At 42.4% G+C, this 13,841-nt stretch overlaps 1 protein-coding gene across 1 annotated transcript in view; it reads right to left on the bottom strand.

The window, feature by feature from the left end:
* Positions 1-502: 502 nt before the first annotated feature.
* arsib (arylsulfatase family, member Ib) overlaps positions 503-13,841 on the bottom strand; it is an 85,475-nt gene continuing 72,136 nt past the window's right edge. The window contains exon 2 of the mRNA XM_028813037.2: positions 503-2,576. Within this exon, the coding sequence (XP_028668870.1) occupies positions 1,181-2,576 (1,396 nt within the window). The 3' untranslated portion in view covers positions 503-1,180. The remainder of the gene's footprint in view (positions 2,577-13,841) is intronic.

Here is a 13,841-nt window from a genome sequence, read left to right as displayed (position 1 = left end):
AAACACATAGTTTTCACATTATTACTGTTATCTGTTGCTTTTATGAAAGCTTCTTAAGTTTCCAGCTTTCTTTTAGGGCTCCACTCATCTCTTTACTAAACTGTCTATAGGGCAGGGTTTCTTAAACTATGAGTCGTGAGTTGCTGCCGTTGGATTGCGAGTTAATGCTGTATTTAATGGTGATGGCTTGTAGATGCTTTGTGAAGTTGGTCTTGGTGGGTTGGTTAATGTTTTCCACTAGGGGGTGCTAGCTCCCTGGAAATCCGTTTGTTTAGCAATTGTGGCATCTTAAGAAACCTGATCATAAATGGATATTAATTACGTGGCATAACAGAAAGGAAGCCATGACAAGACCTTGAGTAGAGTCTGCCATTTTCGTCTCTGCGTTGGAAGGATTTTCAGGATCGAATGACGTTATCTCCCATCTGTCCGTCGGTTATGCCGCGTAAACCGTCATTAAAGCAAGCTAAGTTATTTTCTCTTACGTGATTTCTTACCGCCGTATCACTAAGGGAGGGATATCACCTCTTTATAATATATCTATTTAGGTTCAGGTTACTTAAGAAGCCACAATTGCAAAACGAACGTATTTTCAGAGAGCTAGCGCCTCCTAGTGGAAAACAGTTAACCAATGGACAAGGGGGTCCCCCTTGGAGAACTGAGGATGATCATCAGAACCAGAGACGAGGTCTCTTGGAGAATCGTGGATGATCGTCCTCAATTAACCCCCTTCACAGTTGTCCAAGGGGGAACGATCGTCCAGGTCATCCAGGTATTGAACAGGGAAAGTCTGAAAGACACAAAAATAATAAAGAAACCCTGCTCTAGGGTATAAGGAGCCCATTTTTACAAAACAGAAGCAACATCGTTTACTGCATTGTCTTTATGCGCATTGTTGGACTAAATTTCTCATTGCGGAAATACGTTTGTGCCAATATTCAGGAAATTACTCCTTTTTTTTATTTTAACTTCAAGTGCCCTTTAAGAATGAACAAATAAGGATGCTGCAGTATATTTCAGTTATTTTCTAAAAAGATCTCTTTATCGAAGGATTTTATCAAAGCACTCCAGCTTCATGAAAATTTCGTGTTGATTGTGCCTCGGTGCTGTCGTCACTGAAGAATATTGTGCACATTGTGCCCCCCCACGGTAACGCCCAACGTGGTGGCATCTGTGGTGCTCATATTCTGTTGGACATTATCCTGGAGTTCATTTTTCTAAAGTAGGGCTTCAGTTTGCACTGCTTACATTTCTTTCTGGATTTGCTCTTCATCCATACAATATCATCCCAGTGGTCATCTTCCTCGTCACCAACCCATGGTCCCCAGGCACCCCCGTTCAGTTCTGGGTTTGCCCGTGGGTCATCAGCAGGGTAGCGGACTGGGATGGCAGTTCTATTGTGGTAGGCCAGTCGGGCTAGCAGCTTCCGCACTACATCAGCATGTTGCTCTGAGATGTCGTAACGCTCATAGGGGTCAGCAGTGATGTTGAAGAGCCAGACGGATTTCTTCAAAATATCTGTGCGCCTCTCCAGGTTCCACCAGCTCCCAGGAAAGTCAGACAGAGTCTGGGGTGGAATCCAGTCACTGTAGCCAGGATCGCCTGTCAGCAGTTTCCAGTCCCCAAAGCGAATGGACGCTTGCACCGCGGTGTTCCACAGGTAGTAGCCTTTCTCCCAGGATCCTGATCTGGCATGGTTATATAGTGGATCAATGTTGTGTAGGATCTCTATGCGTGGTGACTCTTTGCCCTCACTGATAGCTGGCCACACGTTAAAGCCATCAAGCCCTTCAGAGTCAGAAATGTTCCCTCCTGCCAGGCTGACCAAAGTGGGATACCAGTCTGTGATGTGCACCAAGGCTTTGCTCACCCGCCTCCTGCGTTTCAAAAGAGGGCTGTGCACAAATCCGAGGCCCCTAACCCCACCTTCCCAGTATGTTCCTTTGCGCCCCCGTAGAGGCCAGTTGCTGCCCCCAGAGAAGGGGTGGCCACCATTGTCAGTGGAGAAAATAATGACACTATTTTGGTAATAGCCATACTTGCGGAGTGAATAGGTCACATTTTTGACAGCTTCATCCATGCAGGACACCATAGCTGCGTACTTACGCCGTACCACGCTTCCCATGTCTTTGTACTTGTCGATGTACTCTTTAGGGGGCTGAAGCGGAGTGTGCACTGCCTGGAAAGATAAGAAGATGAAGATTGGCTGACGAGGGTCATGGGTTGCTAGGATTTTCTTAACCCGCTGAGTGTAGAGGTGAGTCGAATATTTGCCACTCTGCTCCCACGCCACTGTCTCGCCTTCATGCAAGTCATAGCCACACATGCCCGGCCCATCACAGGAATCATACGAGTAGTAGTCCACACTGCCCGTAAGGGAGCCAAAGTAGGAGTCAAACCCTCGCCGTGTGGGCAAGCACTCTTTCTTGTAAAAGCCCAGGTGCCACTTTCCTACCATGTGAGTGGTGTAGCCTGCCTCCTGCAGCTTCTGTGGAAGGGTCACCTGTTCTAGGGGCAGGCAGTTGGGCTGGCGAGGCCGAATGATGGAATGCTGGAGTCCAGTGTGAATCTGATACCTTCAAAGGGAAAAAAATAAGGAAAGCATAAATCAGTAACATTAAAAAAACAGGAAGACCCCCATCAGCAATGAGACTCTTTCATATTTAAAAATCCATTGTAGACCCTGTGGCACAGGGGTCTCAAGCTCCACTACTGGATGGCTGCAGTCACTGCTAGTTTACTTATAATTCCTCTGTTAATAGACTCAGTCTGGGATTTTTAACAGTAAACATTTGGCAGCCTCTGGCATCCTGGGTTTAACTACCTATGCCGAGGGTTGTGTTTACACATTGCACTATGGAACAAGGTGGGTGTCCTGGAAGGAAGAAAGTTGTCAGTTTTTAGAACTATAAAGGACATAAATAATTACAAAAGCATTTACAGGACCCTAGAAGGCAACTTATCTAATTACATCTGCATTTTTCTTCCTTTTGATCAAAACTTGTACATTCTGTCTTCTTGCGACCAATAATTTATCAATAGTTTAGAACTTTAACGCATGTGTCTTGTTATCCAAGACATTTTATGATGGTTTTATATGTTCAGACCGTTTAATTAATAGTAAAAGAATGGGAGACACTATGAGACTGCACAGATGAGCACAAGGATCAAGGCTTTTTGGGCAGAGTCATCCATCACCAAGATAGCTAACCCATCATATGTGTGTAATACAGGGCCGGATTTATATGAAAAGAGGCCCTAGGCTATTCCACTTATGAGGCCCTTTCACCTTCCATTTTTAAGTTTGTAAATTACATGAGAGATAATAAAATTTTGCTAACAATTTGAATGTAGGCCCCTCTTGATCTTGAGGCCCTAGGCTGAAGCCTAGTTAGCCTATAGGAAAATCCGGCCCTGGTGTAATATCTCCCAACTCATTTTTGACATAAATAACAAGAGAATGACAAGAGACAGGGAGGGCAACGTCAGAGACCGAGACACATCAGAAAGTGAGAGGACATTTCATCAGGACATCGGAGAACATGCATCACTCAAAAAATTGAATCAAAAAGTAGGCCAGGACGGCACCAACCTTTGACATTGATGATTATCAGTAAGCGTTCTGAGGCTACATACATCCAGACTTTGCTATCTCTTCATAACATACTATTTTATTATCCCACTTTATCCTGAGTAGGGTTGCAGAAGCCTATCTCAAGAAGCATCAAGTGCAAGGCAGGGCGACACTTCACCTTGGGATAAACACTTACACACACACCAGTACACAACAGGGCCAATTAGCATCACCAATTCACCAATTCATTTAGAATGTGTTCTGGTGGAGATGGCTTCTCATTGTGAGTTTTGTTTTCCTCTCTGCATTTCTGGCTTACTTTGACCTTTTTCTTCTGAATTAAGAATTTTGTTAAAGATCTCTAGTGTTAGGCCCTGAGAAAATAGTGCTAAAAGCATTAGCCCTGATTGTCACTCATGCAACAGTATAGACGCATCTCATGTGAGCGTTAGACCTGGGGATTACTCGGGCTGAAAAAGTGCTAACAGCATTAGTCCTGAGCGTGACTTGGGCAACGGTATAGACGGGTCTTATGTAAGGTTATTCCCGAGAGTTACCTTGGCAATGGTGTAGGCGCGTCTTTGTAATAACATAATGGTGTCTCATAAGAGGGCGGCACGGTGGCGCAGTGGGTAGCGCTGCTGCCTCGCAGTTGGGACACCTGGGGACCTGGGTTCGATTCCCGGGTCCTCCCTGCGTGGAGTTTGCATGTTCTCCCCGTGTCTGCGTGGGTTTCCTCCGGGCGCTCCGGTTTCCTCCCACAGTCCAAAGACATGCAGATTAGGTGGATTGGCGATTCTAAATTGGCCCTAGTGTGTGCTTGGTGTGTGGGTGTGTTTGTGTGTGTCCTGCGGTGGGTTGGCACCCTGCCCAGGATTGGTTCCCTGCCTTGTGCCCTGTGTTGGCTGGGATTGGCTCCAGCGGACCCCCGTGACCCTGTGTTCGGATTCAGCGGGTTGGAAAATGGATGGATGGATGTCTCATAAGAAACGTTTTTCAACAGCCCAGATGATGTTTGAGGAGCCTCTCATCAGCTGTCACGACAAAGTGAATCTGTCTTCAGACGGCGGATTTGAAATGGACTGTGAAACCAAAAGTGATTCTGATGAATCCGGAAATGACACTTAATTGTTTTTGGCTTTCTGTTCACCCTGCTTCAAATAAAGCAGTACCACCTCATTTTAATTTTGAGGGGCAGCCAAGAATAAAAGTGAACGTTGACAGGAAAGATCTGCTACTTACAGTACTTTCTAGTTGATGAAGTGATCAAAACAATCGTTAAGACGAACCATTACGCTGAACAGTGTTGGGTAAATGACTGTGCATACAGTATTAGCATCATCATCATCATCATCATTATTATTATACTTTTTACACTTCTGACTTTGTGCTTTTAGTGTTTTGCATGTTTTTGACATTATATACCATATTATTTATTATTATTGTTATTATTTGTATCATTATTCTACTTTTTACACTACTGACTTTGTACTTTCCATGCTTTGCAAGTTTTTCAGTAGAAAGATGAGATTTAATAAAAATGTCATTTTTCGTGCCAAAAAATATGATATTTTTTACGTGTTTTTTCGAAAAATATATAATGCTTATGAGGTTAAAGCTAAGGAGGTTAAGGAGTGTGATTTGAATTTGGTGTTTATTGGATTGCCTGCTTGACAACATTTTTTTGTCTCCTTTTTTGATCCTTTTGTATTCTGTTTGTTCAAAATTTTTTTATTTATAAAGATTCTTTGAAGGACTAAAGGTCTATCATAGTTTTCCTCCTTTCCCTTTACAGACATTTTGAATTACTGAGATTTCTTAGCATGTTTCTGAACTTTAAAGTTAAAAGCTCCTTTTGCTCCGGTGTAGGCCAAAGCCAGCCAATTTAGTGGAGGCTAGGCTGCCTTCTTGTGCACCTCCTCTGGACAGGTTGGGGGTCCCAGCCCTGTTTCCATGGCTATGTTTGGAGGAATAACACTATTTTGGTCAGGTTATGAGAGAGGATCACAATATGGTGTCTCTGAAATAAATAAATGAAGAAAGAATTAAAGAAATCCATAAAGAAATAGGTAATGAAAAAACATATGTGACACATTTAATTATTCATGGTGACTAATCATTTTATTATTATTCATTTTTTGCACAATGCATTTATCTATTTAATTTTATATGAAATATTCAGACAAAATGCCATCCATTTGTATGGCACTAATCAGCAGTCGGCTTACCTTCTCATTTTTTGTCATCTGGGCTTAAAAGCCATCAAGACACGGGGAGAATTTTACAAACTCCATACACCACAGAGAAAACAACCAGATGAAGGATTTGACCCCAGGATGTTGCAAAAGTGCCACCCTCTAGACCACCAAAAGCTAAATTTAAATGCACTATTTTATTTATTTTTCACCTTCTGAGCTCAGATATGCAGCAAAAGGATCCCAAATTAAGAAAAGATTTCACTTTGCATTTAGAAATAGCTTTGCAATAAACCCCGGCAGCCATTGCAGCCCTCCAGAAGTTCAATTTAGTGTGGTATCTCACTTTTAATAAAGTAGTGGCAAAGTATATAAACATTGAAAAAGTAATAATTACATGTAATTTAAAGTGAAATAAATATTTAGGCAGACATCTTAATTTTACAGGGAGCCTTTTAATTGTGAACATCAATGGAGGAATATTTCAGACCAAATGAAATAAATATGCAAATAAATATATGCAGTGTAAAATGTAACAATGAATAAATAAAAACACAATGATATTTGAGCATAAATAATTAAATGTGTCATGAAATATGTTTTTGCGGCTTATTTCTGGTTAGATTTATTCAATTGTTTATTCGTTTATTTATTTCGGTGACACACAACATGAAGTACAGCTTGAAATGAAAGCTGTGATTTTTACTCGCCAATGTTGACAGGGTGGGCTCTGGAGAGTACTGTGTTTTGATTGGACCATGCACAAATCTTTGGTCATCTGTGAAGCCCCGTGCCTGCAGCCAATGGACACCAACCACTGTTGGGACATCTTGTAGTTCATGAACAGAGATTGACTATGGCAAGTGAGGAGACAACAACAGGGGTTAAGGCCAAAGTGGGTGTTTATTAAAAAGCAAATATTAAAAATGTCACTGTACAGTAATTAAAATTTTTCAGTAAATAAATAAATGCATCTTGCTGTATAAGAGTCCTTCAAGTGAATTTCTGCAAAGTCCAAGTGGGCTTCCATGCATCTTTTACAAAGGAGAGGCTTCTGTATGGCCACTCTGTCATAAAGACAAAATCGTTGGAATGCTCCTGTCATGGTTGTCCTTATGGAAGTTTCTCACACCTCCACACAGATTCTCTGGAGCTTAGCCAGAGTGACAATCAGGTTCTTGGTCACCTCTCTTTCCATGGCCCTTCTTCCCATGATTGCTTACTTTGGCCGTGTGGCCAGGTCTATGAAGAGTCTTGGTTGTTCCAAACCTCTTCTTTTTAAGAATTTTGGAAGACACAGAGCTCTTGGGAACCTATAATGCTGCTGAAATGTTTCTGATGCCTTCCTCTGACCTGTACCTGAATGCAATCCTGTCTCTGAGCAGGCAGGCAATTTCTCCAACTTCATGGTTTGTGTTTTGCTCTGATACGCACTGTCAGCTATGGAGCCTCTAAAAAAACAGGTGGGTGCCTTCTGCTGTAAACTCAGGCATAATCAACTGAACTGACCGTAGGTGGACTCCAAACAAAGTGTACAAACATCTCAATGACGATCAATAGAATGTGATTGATCAACCATATTCCAACCGAGCCAAATTTCAAGCATCAAAGCAAAGGGTCAGAATATCTGTGCCAATGTTATATTTCAGTTTTTTATTTTTAATAAATTTGCAAATATTTCTAAAATCCTGTTTCCACCTTGTCATTCCAGGGTTTTGACTGTTATTTGATGTAGGGAAAAATTAACTTGAAGGAATTTAGCTTAAGGCTGCAACATAAGAAAATGTGAAACAGGTGAAGGAGTCTGAACATTTTCTGAATCCACTGTATGTATATATATTTTATTATATATATATATATATATATATATATATATATATATATATATATATATATATATATATATATATATATATATATATATATATATATATATATATATATATATATAGTGAGGGATGCCCTTGAGGTGGAAGGACAGGGGGAGTCTGCTTTCGCAGGGCTTGGTCTCCCCCAGCATGGTAGATGGCAGCAAGCCCAGGCTTGGATTCCTGCATGGGTGCCCACAAGTCTTGCTGGGTATTATAGTCCCTGAGGACAGACTTGTTGGGTCCCATGTGGGCCGCCAGAGGAAGCTGCAGGATTTGGGAGTCAATATTCTGTAGGGCTCCAACCTCACCCCGAAGTGCTTCGGGTATCACCGGAAGCACTTCCGGGGATTAGATAAAAGGAGCTTCCTGCCTCACATCAAGGAGCCCCAGTTGGGAGGAGGAGGACAAAGCTTGTGAGAAGGCATGGAAGAGGTGGCAGTGACAGAGAGCGAAGGAAGAAAAGAATTATAATTGTGCTTTTGTGTTATTTATATTGTGGCTGTGGTGGGAAATGCTTATAGAGAAAGTGTTTCCCACAAATTAAGACTCTTTTGCCTTATTAACTTGTGTTTGAGCCTGTTTGTGTTATATACATATATATATATATATATATATATATATATATATATATATATATATATATATATATATATATATATATATATATATATATATATATATTGTGGTCCCTAGGGGGCACTGCAGCTCCCCAAACTCCCAACATAACACAGGGTGGAACACAAGTTGCTAATGAATAAGGATTTTATTGTGTAAACTCTTATAGGTAAGAGCTTCCCACACCATCACCACAATTACAATTATAAAAACAGTAGCTCTCTCTGTAACTCTGTCATCAGGGTCTTCCTATCCCAGTCTTCTCCGCTCCTCACAGCAAGCTTCGTCCTCCTCCTTCTCCAGACTCTGGCTCCCAGAGTTGAGGTAGGTGGCTCCTTTTATGTAACACCCGGAAGTACTTCTGGTGTCCCAAAGCTGTGGCTCAGAAGCACTTCCAGTTGAGGTGAGAGCCCGACAAAGTTGGGCTCGCCAGTACCCTCAGCACGCCCTGGCAGCACCCACAGCACCCAACAGGGCTGAGTTGACAAACTTCCTTTCCCAAGAAGCCCTGTAGGAATCTGTGGCAATGCTGTAACTGAGGGGGGACTCTATCAACCCTGCCGGAGGAGACAAAGGCCTGTCCAAACTGTCTCCCAATGTCCTTCCAGGTTTTGGGCATCCCAGTCAAGTAAGGTTCCTAGTTGTCCCTCACAATATATAGAAAGAAGCTGTCTACTTCCGCATTCTGTGGCCCTGCTTGTTAAGATAATTCAACACTATTAACTGACCCAGAGACAGAGTATGCATAATGAGGCTCATATGGAACGTGCGAGTTTGAAGAGGAGCCACCCTCACAGTCAGAAGCCAAATTAGAAGTTGAGAAAGCTCTGGTTTGTTCAAACTGCTAAGACAGCTGCTTTGTGCATTCTGCAAAGGATGTTTACATCCCCAGAATCCAAAGGGGATATGTTGTATATGAAACATCACCTGTGAGAAGTAAGCAAATTCTGTGCGTCTCCTACAGAGGACGGGTGTCCATTTCAGATGCTATATGGGTAGCCTCCAGGAATTCACAGTCCTATAATTAGGTTAAGCAGGTATTAAAGTGGACAGAAATATCTGCTACAATTTGTCCCTACTCCTATATGCCAACCACTGTCTCTGATTGTGTCTCCATGTCTCACCTCAGCATGACCTGGAGTACATAAGATTGTCTCCATTATTTACAGAAGTACAGCTGCCATAAGCGGCCAATGTCTGTGATCGCTTGACGGAATTGGAGAGAGCGAGAAATGGCTGCTGCGTTTTTTTTCCTCTCCCCACAAAATCCATTAAGCACTTTCTCCTTGCCAGCAGACACAGGAACATGTTTTTAAATTCTATCACTTCACAATAAGTAAATAAATAAATAAAAGACAAACACAAGGCTCTCAAGCACTCTCAATGGCACACAACGACACATTATGCAATTTACCAAAGCTGCAATCGCAAAGCCGACTCCCTGCACCAGCGTGCACTGGACTACGTGCTGTCAATTAAGATAATGGATGTGAAGAGCCTCTCAATAAAAAGCACGCTGAGCCGCTCGCAAATGGCCTTTCTGGGATCGCTCACTTTGCTGTTTATTCCACTGAAAAATGTTCCTGGCATTCTGCCCCTGAGCTGATGGCAGCGCAGGACTCAGACTTCAATTTTGCCACCATTATACAAGAATACAAATAATACTGTAGACATATTAGTCATTGAAAGGACCACCTTGGTCTGGGGGCACCAGGTGTTATCATTTGTGAAGGCTAGGGGTGCCACCGAATCCCGAACCCCAAACACGATCACACAAAACAAACTCCCGGGTTCAAATAAAGGGGTTTTACTAAAGAATACATTGTACCAACAATAGGTGTTTCTCCTTCTTTCTCCCTCTCACCAGCTCTCTACACCGCTCTGCTACTCCTCAAGACAAGGGTTGCCTATCTTATCCGCTCCCAGCTCTGAATCGCCTGGATAAGACAAAGTGGTCTCTTTTATTGAGGACCCTGAGAGTACTTCCAGTGATGTGATGTAGCTAGTTGGTAAGCAGTTCTGGGTTATGAGGAAGCCACGGAGATCCTCCCCCGGCAGCACCCTCTATCGTCTGCCAGGGATCCCTACAGAGCTTCTCCTCCAGACTCCAACTTTCATGCAGCTCAAACTGGGATTCTGTATGATTCCTATTAAAGTGAGGAATGAACTGCTCCTTGCTCTGCTCTCCGGCCAGTTCCTGTGATCTTCCCACCCAGGGCAGGATTTATTCCTTCCTTCTATTGTGGCATCTCAGCTGGGTAAGGACTCTACCTCCATCCTGGGCAGGACACCCAACCATCCTATGGGGCATCTACGCTTTCTTCTTAGCCACTATAGTTTTGGCAATAAACCCCAGTGAAGGTAAATCCAGCTTTACAAAACCTTCCCTAAAACTGATAAACCCTACGTTTCCTTCAAACCAGGGAGAGCTTCTTCTTTGAGAAGGGTTCAACTGCAGTCACATCTTCTAAGGTCTCTCACAACACCCTTATTGATGCCACGATACACTTGTTGATGTCACTCATGACACACACTTTGACATCATTACCAGAAGTCGAATTAATGTTCATTATTTTATTGAGCAAAAAGAAATATCAACAGGATAGAGTCGGAGATTAAGATAAAGGACTTTGTTGTATCTTTCACTAATATTTATTACTATAACATTTGATGATTTAGGCAAAAGCCTAGAAAGACATTTAGGGGGCATGTTCTCATTGATGTACACTATATGGCCAAATGTCTTTGGACGCCTGACCATCATGACTATGAGTTTGTTGGACATTCCATTCCAAAACCCATGGTCCCCCTTTCCAGCTAATAACAGCCTCCACACTTCCCGGGAAGGCTTTCCAGAAGTTTTTGGGAGTGTGTCTTAGAGGAATTTGTACCACTTCAGCACAAAATGAGCATTTGTGACGCCAGGTATACATGTTGAATGAGAAGACCTGGTCCACAATCGGTACTCCAGTTCACCCCATAGTTGTTCTCAAAAGGGTTGATGTCAGAGTCCTGTGTAGGCCACTTGAGTTCCTTCATGTCTTTATGGACCAGGCTTTATGCACAAGGGGCACAGACATCTTTGGGCCTTCCCCAAATTGTCACCACAAATTCAGAAGTGCACAATTGTCCAAAATGTCTTGGTCTGCTGTAGCATTAACAGTAACCTTCACTAGAACTAAAGGACCTGGCCCAAAACGTGAAAAACAACAGGCCATTGTCCCTCCCCTTACTAAACTTTATAGTAGGCACTAGGCAGTCCAGAATGTGTCCTTCTGGCATCTGTCAAACTCAGATCGGTCCATCAGACTGCCAGATCAAGAACAGTCTAGAGAACACACTTCCACTGCTCCAATGGTGGTATATTTGAACAACTCCAGACAACAGTTGGCATTGTGTGTAGTTTTTCTAGGTTTGTGTGCAGCTACCTAGCAATGGAAACCCTATTCCATGAAGGTCCTAACATACAGTTCATGTGCAGATGTTATTTCCAGAAGCTGGAACTCTTTTCTAAGTGATGCCACAAATGATGGGCAATTTTTATGCACTTCAGCACTCGGTGGCTTCGCTCTGTGAGTTTGCATGGTCTACCACTTTGTGGCTGAGCTGTTGTTGCTCCTTGACTCTTTCACTTCACGATAACAGCACTTACAGTTGACTGGGGCAGGGCTGAGCTGAACGGAAATTTCACATACTGACTTGTGGCAAAGCTGGCATCGCATGACCGTGCCACGTTTAAAGTCGCTGAGTTCTTCAGTACGACCCATTCTGCTTCCAATGGAGATTGCATGACTATGTGCTTGTGTTTATGCACCTAGCAATGAAACCCCTGAACGTAATAATTTGGAGCAGTGTTCACAAATTTTTGGGCACTTAGTGTAGCAAATATGGACTACAGTTATAATGTATGACCTCTTCTTTGACACCCTACCATTAGCACTCCAACTGAAATAAGAGAGAAGCTCACTCTCACGAGTTGTGCTCGACTTGACGTGTCCTATCATCAGAACTTCCACAGATACTTTAGAGTAAAAAGGCAAACAAACTTGGTTTACGGCAAGCCAAACTCACATTTACAGATCACTCAAAATGCATTTCAGATATCTAAAAATGTCATGCAGCATTTCAGCTGTCTGAAACTGAATTCAGGATACAATATGTCAAAATAAATTCTACAGCGCATTTTGAGATACCTCAAATGCACTTCGAGATAATTGAAAATAAAGTTGCAGTGCACAGGAAGTTAGCTTTTTCTATCATTTCTTTGGTCATTGTTTTAAATATTGTTTTCAAGCTTTTGAAGGCCAACTGTCAAATATATTTTTAACATCTTTATTCAGACTTTGGTCTGTGACACAGTTGTACCCAGTGCTCAGATGTGCTGGCGTGTACCATTCCAGCAGGGAAAAAAAACTTTCCGTTCTTGGGATTTTTTTTTTTAATAATAATTGTTTTTAGGGTATTGTATCTATTGGTTATATCTTTTTTTTTTATTTCAAAGAGCTGAAAATGAATTACATTATCCTACGGTGCCATAATGTCCTTTTATGGGCACCGACATTTTTGTTGATTGCCGCTATGCACTTACCAGGCAAGATGAACAGGAGCGTGTAAACTCAGCAGCACAACTGTATAAAGACCAGTAGTACATTCCCTGATTGTCTAAGATTTCAGATTACTCCCTTACAAAATCCCTTCATTGATCGTTTTTCTTAGGTAGTTCTGGTTACGAATTCTTCTTCTGTTCCTTATCTTTCTGTGTTAATTGTCTCCGTATGGTTACAAAATCCTGCACTGTATTCCGACTTTGATTCAGATCCTTGGTTTGTTTTTTACCCTCCTTAGCGTTAGACCTGAGCGTTACAAACAGTGCTAAAAGCGTTAGTCCCGGATGAAACTTGGGCAACTGTATAGATGCATCTTGCATAAGAGCCGAGGATTACTCGTGCTGTAAAAGATGAGCTACAACAACAGAATGTCGGGCTCCACTCCTGTCAGCCAAAAATAGAAAGCTGAGGCTGCAGTGGGCATCGGTTTACTAAAACTAAACATTAGATGGCTGGAAAATGAAGGCTGGTCTGATGAACCTCAGTTTCTGCTGAGGCACACATTTGGTAGGGTCAGAAAATGGAGCCAACAGCAGAAATCCATGCATCCAATGTGCTTTGTGTCAACAGTCCAGGCTGGTGGTGGTGGTGTAATGGTTTGGGGAATGGTTTCGTGGCACATTTCTGGCCTTTTAATACCAATCAATCATCGCTTGAATGCCACGGCCTATTTGAGCTTTGTTGGTGATCGTGTACATTCCTTCATGGCCACAATTGGCCCATCTTCTAATGGCTAATTACAGCATAATAATGTACCATGTCACAATGTAAAAGTCATCTCAAACTGGTTTCATGAATATGATAATGGGTTCAATGAGCTTCCTTGTCAATGGATCTGAATCCAACAGAACACCTTTAGGATGTGGTAGAACAGGTGATTCGTAGCACGAATGCGCAGCTGGCAAATCTGCAGAAACTGCAGGGTGCTATCATGTCAACATGGATCAGAATCTCAAAGAAATGTTTCCAGCATACTGTA

This window comes from Erpetoichthys calabaricus, chromosome 11, assembly GCF_900747795.2.
Source record: "Erpetoichthys calabaricus chromosome 11, fErpCal1.3, whole genome shotgun sequence".
Taxonomy (NCBI): Eukaryota; Metazoa; Chordata; class Cladistia; order Polypteriformes; family Polypteridae; genus Erpetoichthys; species Erpetoichthys calabaricus.
Note: the sequence above shows the minus strand (reverse complement) of the source record. Positions and strands in the feature narration are given on the sequence as shown.